The sequence below is a fragment of the Hetaerina americana genome, unplaced genomic scaffold, assembly GCF_022747635.1.
Source record: "Hetaerina americana unplaced genomic scaffold, ioHetAmer1.1.p SCAF_7, whole genome shotgun sequence".
Classification (NCBI taxonomy): Eukaryota; Metazoa; Arthropoda; class Insecta; order Odonata; family Calopterygidae; genus Hetaerina; species Hetaerina americana.
The window spans coordinates 22,409,332-22,423,410 of NW_027287316.1; the positions used below are offsets into that span (position 1 = coordinate 22,409,332).

The 14,079-nt window shown below is 35.5% G+C and overlaps 1 protein-coding gene across 1 annotated transcript in view; it reads right to left on the bottom strand.

Moving 5' to 3' along the window:
- LOC139696567 (EGF-like domain-containing protein comC) overlaps window positions 1-7,040 on the bottom strand; it is a 31,151-nt gene extending 24,111 nt beyond the window's left edge. Inside the window, exons 1-8 of the mRNA XM_071595371.1 lie at window positions 7,023-7,040; window positions 6,430-6,566; window positions 5,840-5,973; window positions 5,251-5,385; window positions 4,661-4,795; window positions 4,070-4,204; window positions 3,481-3,615; window positions 968-1,102 (exon numbers count right to left, since the gene is read on the bottom strand). Of these exons, the coding sequence (XP_071451472.1) occupies window positions 968-1,102; window positions 3,481-3,615; window positions 4,070-4,204; window positions 4,661-4,795; window positions 5,251-5,385; window positions 5,840-5,973; window positions 6,430-6,566; window positions 7,023-7,040 (964 nt within the window). The remainder of the gene's footprint in view (window positions 1-967; window positions 1,103-3,480; window positions 3,616-4,069; window positions 4,205-4,660; window positions 4,796-5,250; window positions 5,386-5,839; window positions 5,974-6,429; window positions 6,567-7,022) is intronic.
- Between the last annotated feature and the right edge of the window lie 7,039 nt (window positions 7,041-14,079).

Below are 14,079 nucleotides of genomic sequence, written 5' to 3' on the forward strand. Positions count from 1 at the left end.
ATTAATGTTATTTCGACAAATGTATTTCGAATGCAACGAATGAAACCAAAATTTCTTCTGTTTTAACTTCTTGATAATGCTCTGGATGACATAAAATTCGGATTCAATAATGAATGGTATCAGTGGTAAAGCGATTACATTTCCTACGACGTTATTCATTTAAATAGGAAATTGATAAATTTTAATTCGTTGAAAATTCAATTTCAGTCATTTGTTTTATCTTTCGTGCAATAGAGTACAGGTTTATAAAGGTGAATTATATTAGTTTCTTACCTTTCGTTAAATATGCGAGATATATCTATCATGGAATTAATACGCAATATGCGATATTAGCTCTTTTTTGGGTAAGAAATACTCCGTTTTTATTGGAACTTACCCTGAGTGCAGGTTCCATCTTTGTTGGTAAACCATTTATCACATTTGCACGTCTTTGAAGTCGAATCGCAGACCGTGTGAAGATCGGCGCTACATTTACCATTGCCGTCGCACGGGGAATCCGGAGGATAGGTTTCTAATAATAAAAAATAATAATGATATGAAGTTAATTTTTGACACTCATTCATCTGTTATCAGTTTATAGCAATTTTAAAATTAATGTTATTTCCACAAATGTATTTCGAATGCAACGAATGAAACCAAAATTTCTTCTGTTTTAACTTCTTAATAATGCTCTGGATGACATAAAATTCGGATTCAATAATGAATGGTGTCAGTGGGAAAGCGATTACATTTCCTAGGACGTTATTCATTTAAATAGGAAAATTGATAAATATTAAATCGTTGAAAATTCTATTTCAGTCATTTGTTTTATCTTTCGTGCAATAGAATACAGGTTTATAAAGGTGAATTATATTAGTTTCTTACCTTTCGTTAAATATGCGAGATATATCTATCATGGAATTAATACGCAATATGCGATATTAGCTCTTTTTTGGGTAAGAAATATTTCGGTTTTATTGGAACTTACCCTGAGTGCAGGTTCCATCTTTGTTGGTAAACCATTTATCACATTTGCACGTCTTTGAAGTCGAATCGCAGACCGTGTGAAGATCGGCGCTACATTTACCCTTGCCGTCGCACGGGGAATCCGGAGGATAGGTTTCTAAAAATAAAAAAAAATAATGATATGAAGTTAATTTTTTACACTCATTCATCTGTTATCAGTTTATAGCAATTTTAAAATTAATGTTATTTCGACAAATGTATTTCGAATGCAACGAATGAAACCAAAATTTCTTCTGTTTTAACTTCTTGATAATGCTCTGGATGACATAAAATTCGGATTCAATAATGAATGGTATCAGTGGTAAAGCGATTACATTTCCTACGACGTTATTCATTTAAATAGGAAATTGATAAATTTTAATTCGTTGAAAATTCAATTTCAGTCATTTGTTTTATCTTTCGTGCAATAGAGTACAGGTTTATAAAGGTGAATTACTACCTTGATCAAAAAGTTCCCGGAATAACACCGTGTGGCGATCCCATCGTTCCGATTTGAGTTCTGTTTTTTTTGTTAAATTGGTACATCTGTTGTTGATATTCCCTTTAAATCTTAGTGTCATAACTTGACATTTGCAAAAGTTACGGTCGGTTTTCGGTATGTCCATCAGTGCTTCCTGCGATTTTTCCATTACTTCCTCTCGGCTGCTAAAACGCGTTCCCCGTAATGGTTTTTTTAACTCGATTGAACAGAAAGAAGTCACAGGGAGCCAAATCAGGTGAATTCGGTGGCTGTTGGATGGTATTTGTTGCATTTTTCGTCAAAAAATTACGAATAATGATAGCACTGTGCGACGGTGCGTTATCATGGTGCAAAATCCACGAGTTTTCTGCCCACATTTCTGGTCTCTTTCGGCGAATTGCTTCACGCAAACGTCTCATAACGCCCAAATAATACTCTTTGTTTACTGTCTGGCCTTCTGGCAAAAATTCATGATGCACTACACCGTTGTAATCCATGAAAACCGTCAGCATTGCCTTCTTTTTTGACTGAAAACGACGTGGTTTTTTTGGTCTCGGCTCATTTGGTGAACGCCATTCACTTGCCTGATGTCTGGATTGCGTGTCGTACTCATAAACCCACGTCTCGTCTCCAGTGATGATCCTTTTGATGAATGTGGGATCGGATTCAGCCTCGCAAATCATGTCTTTTGCGACGTCAACACGGTCTCTATTTTGCATGAAATTGAGGTCTTTTGGCACCAACTTTGCTGCTACACGACGGAAACCCAAATCATTAACCACAATGTCTTGGGCGGATCCATAGGCAATGTTCAAGTCCTCCGCTATTTCTCTGATGGTTAATTTGCGGTTATTGACCAACATTTCTTTTACTTTATCAATTTTTTCACCGACTTTCGATGTCGATGGTCTGCCACTGCGTTCATCATCTTCGATTGACTCACGACCACTTCTGAACCGCTCGTGCCACTGGTAAACGACCGTTTTTTTTAGAGAATCGTTGCCGAAACACTTTTCCAACATTTCCAACGTCCGTGCGCCACTAAATCCGTTTTTTACGCAAAATTTAATACAAGTTCGTTGTTGCAAATTTAAATCCATTTCTGAAATTGTAAAAAATCGCCAACACACACAGAGATAGATGTACTCTTGGCTACGTAACTTTTGCAAATGTCAAGTTATGACACTAAGATTTAAAGGGAATATCAACAACAGATGTACCAATTAAACAAAAAAAACAGAACTCAAATCGGAACGATGGGAGCGCCACACGGTGGTTATTCCGGGAACTTTTTGTTCAAGGTAGTATATTAGTTTCTTACCTTTCGTTAAATATGCGAGATATATCTATCCTGGAATTAATACGCAATATGCGATATTAGCTCTTTTTTTGGTAAGAAATATTTCGTTTTTATTGGAACTTACCCTGAGTGCAGGTTCCATCTTTGTTGGTAAACCATTTATCACATTTGCACGTCTTTGAAGTCGAATCGCAGACCGTGTGAAGATCGGCGCTACATTTACCATTGCCGTCGCACGGGGAATCCGGAGGATAGGTTTCTAATAATAAAAAATAATAATGATATGAAGTTAATTTTTTACACTCATTCATCAGTTATCAGTTTATAGCAATTTTAAAATTAATGTTATTTCGACAAATGTATTTCGAATGCAACGAATGAAACCAAAATTTCTTCCGTTTTAACTTCTTCATAATGCTCTGGATGACATAAAATTCGGATTCAATAATGAATGGTGTCAGTGGTAAAGCGATTACATTTCCTACGACGTTATTCATTTAAATAGAAAAATTGATAAATATTAATTCGTTGAAAATTCTATTTCAGTCATTTGTTTTATCTTTCGTGCAATTGAGTACAGGTTTATAAAGGTGAATTATATTAGTTTCTTACCTTTCGTTAAATATGCGAGATATATCTATCCTGGAATTAATACGCAATATGCGATATTAGCTTTTTTTTGGGTAAGAAATATTTCGGTTTTATTGGAACTTACCCTGAGTGCAGGTTCCATCTTTGTTGGTAAACCATTTATCACATTTGCACGTCTTTGAAGTCGAATCGCAGACCGTGTGAAGATCGGCGCTACATATACCATTGCCGTCGCACGGGGAATCCGGAGGATAGGTTTCTAATAATAAAAAAAAATAATGATATGAAGTTAATTTTTTACCCTCATTCATCTGTTATCAGTTTATAGCAATTTTAAAATTAATGTTATTTCCACAAATGTATTTCGAATGCAACGAATGAAACCAAAATTCTTCTGTTTTAACTTCTTAATAATGCTCTGGATGACATAAAATTCGGATTCAATAATGAATGTTGTAAGTGGGAAAGCGATTACATTTCCTACGACGTTATTCATTTAAATAGGAAATTGATAAATTTTAATTCGTTGAAAATTCTATTTCAGTCATTTGTTTCATCTTTCGTGCAATAGAGTACAGGTTTATAAAGGTGAATTATATTAGTTTCTTACCTTTCGTTAAATATGCGAGATATATCTATCCTGGAATTAATACGCAATATGCGATATTAGCTCTTTTTTGGGTAAGAAATATTTCGGTTTTATTGGAACTTACCCTGAGTGCAGGTTCCATCTTTGTTGGTAAACCATTTATCACATTTGCACGTCTTTGAAGTCGAATCGCAGACCGTGTGAAGATCGGCGCTACATTTACCCTTGCCGTCGCACGGGGAATCCGGGGGATAGGTTTCTAAAAATAAAAAATAATAATGATATGAAGTTAATTTTTTACACTCATTCATCTGTTATCAGTTTATAGCAATTTTAAAATTAATGTTATTTCGACAAATGTATTTCGAATGCAACGAATGAAACCAAAATTTCTTCTGTTTTAACTTCTTCATAATGCTCTGGATGACATAAAATTCGGATTCAATAATGAATGGTGTCAGTGGTAAAGCGATTACATTTCCTACGACGTTATTCATTTAAATAGAAAAATTGATAAATATTAATTCGTTGAAAATTCTATTTCAGTCATTTGTTTTATCTTTCGTGCAATTGAGTACAGGTTTATAAAGGTGAATTATATTAGTTTCTTACCTTTCGTTAAATATGCGAGATATATCTATCCTGGAATTAATACGCAATATGCGATATTAGCTCTTTTTTGGGTAAGAAATATTTCGGTTTTATTGGAACTTACCCTGAGTGCAGGTGCCATCTTTGTTGGTAAACCATTTATCACATTTGCACGTCTTTGAAGTCGAATCGCAGACCGTGTGAAGATCGGCGCTACATTTACCATTGCCGTCGCACGGGGAATCCGGAGGATAGGTTTCTAAAAATAAAAAATAATAATGATATGAAGTTAATTTTTTACACTCATTCATCTGTTATCAGTTTATAGCAATTTTAAAATTAATGTTATTTCGACAAATGTATTTCGAATGCAACGAATGAAACCAAAATTTCTTCTGTTTTAACTTCTTCATAATGCTCTGGATGACATAAAATTCGGATTCAATATTGAATGGTGTCAGTGGTAAAGCGATTACATTTCCTACGACGTTATTCATTTAAATAGGAAAATTGATAAATATTAATTCGTTGAAATTCTATTTCAGTCATTTGTTTCATCTTTCGTGCAATAGAGTACAGGTTTATAAAGGTGAATTATATTAATTTCTTACCTTTCGTTAAATATGCGAGATAGATCTATCCTGGAATTAATACGCAATATGCGATATTAGCTCTTTTTTGGGTAAGAAATATTCCGTTTTTATTGGAACTTACCCTGAGTGCAGGTTCCATCTTTGTTGGTAAACCATTTATCACATTTGCACGTCTTTGAAGTCGAATCGCAGACCGTGTGAAGATCGGCGCTACATTTACCCTTGCCGTCGCACGGGGAATCCGGAGGATAGGTTTCTAATAATAAAAAAAATAATGATATGAAGTTAATTTTTACCCCTCATTCATCTGTTATCAGTTTATAGCAATTTTAAAATTAATGTTATTTCCACAAATGTATTTCGAATGCAACGAATGAAACCAAAATTCTTCTGTTTTAACTTCTTAATAATGCTCTGGATGACATAAAATTCGGATTCAATAATGAATGTTGTAAGTGGGGAAAGCGATTACATTTCCTACGACGTTATTCATTTAAATAGGAAATTGATAAATTTTAATTCGTTGAAAATTCTATTTCAGTCATTTGTTTCATCTTTCGTGCAATAGAGTACAGGTTTATAAAGGTGAATTATATTAGTTTCTTACCTTTCGTTAAATATGCGAGATATATCTATCCTGGAATTAATACGCAATATGCGATATTAGCTCTTTTTTGGGTAAGAAATATTTCGGTTTTATTGGAACTTACCCTGAGTGCAGGTTCCATCTTTGTTGGTAAACCATTTTATCACATTTGCACGTCTTTGAAGTCGAATCGCAGACCGTGTGAAGATCGGCGCTACATTACCCTTGCCGTCGCACGGGAATCCGGGGGATAGGTTTCTAAAAATAAAAAATAATAATGATATGAAGTTAATTTTTTACACTCATTCATCTGTTATCAGTTTATAGCAATTTTAAAATTAATGTTATTTCGACAAATGTATTTCGAATGCAACGAATGAAACCAAAATTTCTTCTGTTTTAACTTCTTCATAATGCTCTGGATGACATAAAAATTCGGATTCAATAATGAATGGTGTCAGTGGTAAAGCGATTACATTTCCTACGACGTTATTCATTTAAATAGAAAAATTGATAAATATTAATTCGTTGAAAATTCTATTTCAGTCATTTGTTTTATCTTCGTGCAATTGAGTACAGGTTTATAAAGGTGAATTATATTAGTTTCTTACCTTTCGTTAAATATGCGAGATATATCTATCCTGGAATTAATACGCAATATGCGATATTAGCTCTTTTTTGGGTAAGAAATATTTCGGTTTTATTGGAACTTACCCCTGAGTGCAGGTGCCATCTTTGTTGGCTAAACCATTTATCACATTTGCACGTCTTTGAAGTCGAATCGCAGACCGTGTGAAGATCGGCGCTACATTTACCATTGCCGTCGCACGGGGAATCCGGAGGATAGGTTTCTAAAAATAAAAAATAATAATGATATGAAGTTAATTTTTTACACTCATTCATCTGTTATCAGTTTATAGCAATTTTAAAATTAATGTTATTTCGACAAATGTATTTCGAATGCAACGAATGAAACCAAAATTTCTTCTGTTTTAACTTCTTCATAATGCTCTGGATGACATAAAAATTCGGATTCAATATTGAATGGTGTCAGTGGTAAAGCGATTACATTTCCTACGACGTTATTCATTTAAATAGGAAAATTGATAAATATTAATTCGTTGAAATTCTATTTCAGTCATTTGTTTCATCTTTCGTGCAATAGAGTACAGGTTTATAAAGGTGAATTATATTAATTTCTTACCTTTCGTTAAATATGCGAGATAGATCTATCCTGGAATTAATACGCAATATGCGATATTAGCTCTTTTTTGGGGTAAGAAATATTCCGTTTTATTGGAACTTACCCTGAGTGCAGGTTCCATCTTTGTTGGTAAACCATTTATCACATTTGCACGTCTTTGAAGTCGAATCGCAGACCGTGTGAAGATCGGCGCTACATATACCATTGCCGTCGCACGGGGAATCCGGAGGATAGGTTTCTAATAATAAAAAAAAATAATGATATGAAGTTAATTTTTTTACCCTCATTCATCTGTTATCAGTTTATAGCAATTTTAAAATTAATGTTATTTCCACAAATGTATTTCGAATGCAACGAATGAAACCAAAATTCTTCTGTTTTAACTTCTTAATAATGCTCTGGAGGACATAAAATTCGGATTCAATAATGAATGTTGTAAGTGGGAAAACGATTACATTTCCTACGACGTTATTCATTTAAATAGGAAATTGATAAATTTTAATTCTTTGAAATTCTATTTCAGTCATTTGTTTTATCTTTCGTGCAATAGAGTACAAGGTTTATAAAGGTGAATTATATTAGTTTCTTACTTTCGTTAAATATGCGAGATATATCTATCCCTGGAATTAATACGCAATATGCGATATTAGCTCTTTTTTGGTAAGAAATATTTCGGTTTTATTGGAACTTACCCTGAGTGCAGGTTCCATCTTTGTTGGTAAACCATTTATCACATTTGCACGTCTTTGAAGTCGAATCGCAGACCGTGTGAAGATCGGCGCTACATTTACCCTTGCCGTCGCACGGGGAATCCGGAGGATAGGTTTCTAATAATAAAAAATAATAGTGATATGAAGTTAATTTTTTACACTCATTCATCAGTTATCAGTTTATAGCAATTTTAAAATTAATGTTATTTCGACAAATGTATTTCGAATGCAACGAATGAAACCAAAATTTCTTCTGTTTTAACTTCTTCATAATGCTCTGGATGACATAAAATTCGGATTCAATATTGAATGGTGTCAGTGGTAAAGCGATTACATTTCCTACGACGTTATTCATTTAAATAGGAAAAATTGATAAATATTAATTCGTTGAAATTCTATTTCAGTCATTTGTTTCATCTTTCGTGCAATAGAGTACAGGTTTATAAAGGTGAATTATATTAATTTCTTACCTTTCGTTAAATATGCGAGATAGATCTATCCTGGAATTAATACGCAATATGCGATATTAGCTCTTTTTTGGGTAAGAAATATTCCGTTTTTATTGGAACTTACCCTGAGTGCAGGTTCCATCTTTGTTGGTAAAACCATTTATCACATTTGCACGTCTTTGAAGTCGAATCGCAGACCGTGTGAAGATCGGCGCTACATTTACCCTTGCCGTCGCACGGGAATCCGGGGGATAGGTTTCTAAAAATAAAAAATAATAATGATATGAAGTTAATTTTTTTACACTCATTCATCTGTTATCAGTTTATAGCAATTTTAAAATTAATGTTATTTCGACAAATGTATTTCGAATGCAACGAATGAAACCAAAATTTCTTCTGTTTTAACTTCTTCATAATGCTCTGGATGACATAAAATTCGGATTCAATAATGAATGGTGTCAGTGGTAAAGCGATTACATTTCCTACGACGTTATTCATTTAAATAGAAAAATTGATAAATATTAATTCGTTGAAAATTCTATTTCAGTCATTTGTTTTATCTTTCGTGCAATTGAGTACAGGTTTATAAAGGTGAATTATATTAGTTTCTTACCTTTCGTTAAATATGCGAGATATATCTATCCTGGAATTAATACGCAATATGCGATATTAGCTTTTTTTTGGGTAAGAAATATTTCGTTTTTATTGGAACTTACCCTGAGTGCAGGTTCCATCTTTGTTGGTAAACCATTTATCACATTTGCACGTCTTTGAAGTCGAATCGCAGACCGTGTGAAGATCGGCGCTACATTTACCCTTGCCGTCGCACGGGGAATCCGGAGGATAGGTTTCTAATAATAAAAAAAATAATGATATGAAGTTAATTTTTTACCCTCATTCATCTGTTATCAGTTTATAGCAATTTTAAAATTAATGTTATTTCCACAAATGTATTTCGAATGCAACGAATGAAACCAAAATTCTTCTGTTTTAACTTCTTAATAATGCCTCTGGGATGACATAAAATTCGGATTCAATAATGAATGTTGTAAGTGGGAAAGCGATTACATTTCCTACGACGTTATTCATTTAAATAGGAAATTGATAAATATTAATTCGTTGAAAATTCTATTTCAGTCATTTGTTTATCTTTCGTGCAATAGAGTACAGGTTTATAAAGGTGAATTATATTAGTTTCTTACCTTTCGTTAAATATGCGAGATACTACCTTGAATCAAAAAAATTCCCCGGAATTTATTCAGAAAATTAAAAATACAAGTTTATTCATCTAAATCTATATTTTCCCCTTCAAAGTAATCCCCATCGACTGCAACACACTTATGCCAGCGCTTGATCCAATCCTCGAAACATTTTTTATATTCGGTTTTCGGTATGTCCATCAGTGCTTCCTGCGATTTTTCCATTACTTCCTCTCGGCTGCTAAAACGCGTTCGCCGTAATGGTTTTTTTAACTCGATTGAACAGAAAGAAGTCACAGGGAGCCAAATCAGGTGAATTCGGTGGCTGTTGGATGGTATTTGTTGCATTTTTCGTCAAAAAATTACGAATAATGATAGCACTGTGCGACGGTGCGTTATCATGGTGCAAAATCCACGAGTTTTCTGCCCACATTTCTGGTCTCTTTCGGCGAATTGCTTCATCGCAAACGTCTCATAACGCCCAAATAATACTCTTTGTTTACTGTCTGGCCCTTCTGGCAAAAATTCATGATGCACTACACCGTTGTAATCCATGAAAACCGTCAGCATTGCCTTCTTTTTTGACTGAAAACGACGTGGTTTTTTTGGTCTCGGCTCATTTGGTGAACGCCATTCACTTGCCTGATGTCTGGATTGCGTGTCGTACTCATAAACCCACGTCTCGTCGTTGCGGTTATTGACCAACATTTCTTTTACTTTATCAATTTTTTCACCGACTTTCGATGTCGATGGTCTGCCACTGCGTTCATCATCTTCGATTGACTCACGACCACTTCTGAACCGCTCGTGCCACTGGTAAACGACCACTTTCGTTAAATATGCGAGATATATCTATCCTGGAATTAATACGCAATATGCGATATTAGCTCTTTTTTGGGTAAGAAATATTTCGTTTTTATTGGAACTTACCCTGAGTGCAGGTTCCATCTTTGTTGGTAAACCATTTATCACATTTGCACGTCTTTGAAATCGAATCGCAGACCGTGTGAAGATCGGCGCTACATTTACCATTGCCGTCGCACGGGCAATCCGGAGGATAGGTTTCTAAAAATAAAAAATAATAATGATATGAAGTTAATTTTTTACACTCATTCATCTGTTATCAGTTTATAGCAATTTTAAATTAATGTAATTTCCACAAATGTATTTCTGAATGCATCGAATGAAACCAAAAGTTTCTTCTGTTTTAACTTCTTAATAATGCTCTCGATGACAAAAAATTCAGATTCAATAATGAATGTTGTCAGTGGGAAAGCGACTACATTTCCTACGATGTTATTCATTTAAATAGGAAAATGATACGCAGTGTTGCAAAAAACCTTTCATCTAGCACCCATGCAAACACATATATCTTAAACCAACATACCCCAGAATGCAGCATGAAAGCCGTCCAACAACACGCAAGCCCGGGCCAAGCAAGAAAGACTTCGAAACTCCACCACAACATGAACATGCAATACAAAACACTCCACCCCCGAGGACACTCTGAAAAGCAGGTAAATTTGACCCAATGTTGCAGGCTGATCTAAGGGACTAATGTATGTAGAAGCGCGAATAATTTGCGAGACCTCGTTGTTGAAACATTTGGATCTGTATTTATTTAGTAATTTCTATCTTGCATTGAATCGTCTCTCTTCTAATGATTCCCACCACAAATCCACGAGCATTTCGGTGAAGCTTTCCGTTTTATCGTAAGAATGTTAACAAACCGGGCTGCCCGGCGTTGACCTGATCTATTTCCCGAATAAGGCCTTTTTCACACGGATACCATACCCTAAATGCGTGTTCTAAATGAGGCCTTACAACAGCTTGGTAACAACGTTCCTTGACCTTCGAGTCATTTTTTCTGACAATTGGTCTAATAAATACCAATTTTTTATATGCTTGACTGCAGACTTCACTTATGTGAGTCCCCCAAGTTAAGTCTTTAGTTAAAGTAACTCCTAGGTAATTTACTGTATCAACTACCTCTAGGTCAATTGCCGCTAGTCTGTACGCAACTCCCGTTAATCTTTTAAAGAAATTTACCGCCGAACATTTATTATGAATTAATGACAATCCCCCAATTAGATCATCATTTAGTGATGCAATATAAATCCTGCGCTCGAATAAAAGGATCCTCATCCCCATACATATCCCGATAGATCGCCGTGTCATCTGCGAACATCGTAACTTTCCTTTTCACTTCGCGGCTCAAATCGTTAACAAATGTCAAGAAAAGCAACGGTTCAATTACACTTTCCTGAGTTATCCCCGACGTGACTCGAACGCTTCGGAGCTAGCGCCATCAAGGACCACCTCCCGTTTCCGCTCTGAAAGAAAATCTTTAACCCAATTTATGGCGCCCTTGTTTATACCCGCGACCTTTAATTTCTGAATGAGTTTACCATGGGGAACCTTATCAAATCCGGTATTGATATGCATATCGCTATATTACCTCTTTTTGGGGTAAGAAATATTTAATTTTTTTGGGTACTAACCCTGAACGCAGGTTCCATATTTGGTTAGTTTAGCATTTATCACATTTGTACGTCTTGGAAGTCGGTTGAATGTCGGTCGGCTGATTCAGTGACGATTGGTATCAGTGGGAATGTGAATACAAAATCCCCGAATATTATTCATTTAAATAGGAAAATTGATAAAATTAAAATGGGCGAAAATATATTATCAGTCATATTTTTATTCTTGTTTACCCTATTTTAAGGAATTCATGACATTTTGAATTTTATATAATAAACATATTTAATTTTTTGTTCAATAACCAATAATTTTCTACATTTTATTTTGTTAGGTTTTCTCTTTATACCTTATTTTACACATTTCTCAACGTTACGAATCTTAGTTTATAACTTGTTATACTAATAGCGATATTATTCTTTCACGTTGATGATAAGTAAATAGCTATATTTGCTATTTTTAGGCTCTATCCTTTGTTTTTGATCCTTAGAACAACGTTAACTGCGTGGGATATCAAAGTTATTGCGCTGTAGTCCTCACATGATGTAGCCTTTACCTTTTTCGGAATAGGAACTAAAACTGATCTCACAAAGTCTTCCGGCCAGATTCCTTCCTCATAGGTACTACGAGTCAGCCCACAAAGCCCCATCATCTCACATATTCCCAAATATTTATGTAGCTCCGCAGAAATGTTATCCACCCCCACGCCGATCACGAAGTTATATATATATACGAGGGTCATCCGGAAAGTAGTACCCGTTCGTGCCGCATGAAGTGCTGACGACGCGAGTAGCCGCTGGACGAGGTCAGATAGCTTCAGTGGCTTGTCTGCCTTCTCTGAGCCAAGTTGCGTGACGCTAGCATTGCCTGTGTTGTTTCTGTGATTGTTTACAATGTTTAAAAAAATTGAGAACGCCGCCAGTTGTGAAGTGAGGGCAGTGATTAAATTCCTCAATGCAAGAAACGTTCGCCCATGTGATATTCATCGCCAATTAAAGGAGGTGTATGGAGACAATGTAATGGACGAGTCGTCTGTTCGGCGGTGGTGTCGCAACTTCAACATGGGGAGGGGGAACACACACGACGATGAGCGTTCGGAGAGACCGTCTGTCATTACAGACCAACTGGTGAGCTCAGTTAAAGAATTCGTGAGGAACGATCGGCGCGTCACAATTGATGACATCTGTGAGCATTTTCCCAATGTTTCTCGAACAATTGTTCATGAAATTGTTAAACACCATCTGCATTATGCAGAAATTTGTGCAAGATGGGTCCCTCGCGTATCTCAATGAGCTGGCGGCGAAGGACTATGCAGCAGGAATACAGAAACTTGTCACACGTTATGACAAATGCCTTAATTTGCTTGGAGATTATGTTGAGAAGTAGTTTAAAGTATCCTCTTTCAAATAAAATTTTTTATGTTTGTTAATATTTACTTTTGTGTCTTTATTTCACGAACGGGTACTACTTTCCGGATGACCCTCGTGTATATATATATATATATATATATATATATATATATATATATATATATATATATATATGTATATATATTTATATTTATATTATTATTATTAGGTACTCTACCGGTTAAGGTAGGTTTTTGGATGGACGTAATTACTAATTAAATAATACGTGGCCCCTAGCAAAACACAACATCCTACTCTACATCAGGTCCCTCTACAGCCCTGAGTACTTCCTTCCTCGCTTCATCCCGTCCAACATCCCTATCCTGTTCCTTCCCTTTCCTCGTTTGCCTAACATTCTCCCCACAATTAGAGTCTTCAACATCCCGCTGCCGGTCAATACCCCCTTCAGCAACTCTTCCTGCCTCCATAGGATTACTCCCAACAAACTCCTCTTATCGCCCACCATACCAAATACTTCCTCGTTTGTTTTCTTCTCTGCCCATTTCACCTTCTCCACACCCACATTTCAAAAGCCTCCAGTCTACGTCTATCCTCCTGCTACAATGACCACATTTCCGCGCCGTACATAGCTACGGGCCATATAAAAGGTTTTACGAGTCTTTTCTTAACATCCTTACTCAACGTCCCCGTCATTAACTCCTTCGTCCTTGTGAAAGCGTCTTTGCCTAGCGCAATTCTTCTCCTTACGTCCTTACTACTTTGACCGTGCTGGTCCAAAACACTACCGAGATACGTAAACTGTTCTACCTGCTCTAGTTTTTGCCCTCCTATTTTAATGTTAAGCTTAGCCTCCTTTCCCTCCAATCTATTCCTATTTTCTGCAGAATACTCATTAGTTTTTCCCAATTCACTCTATCAAACGCTTTTTCGAAATCTCCGAAACAGGCAAACACC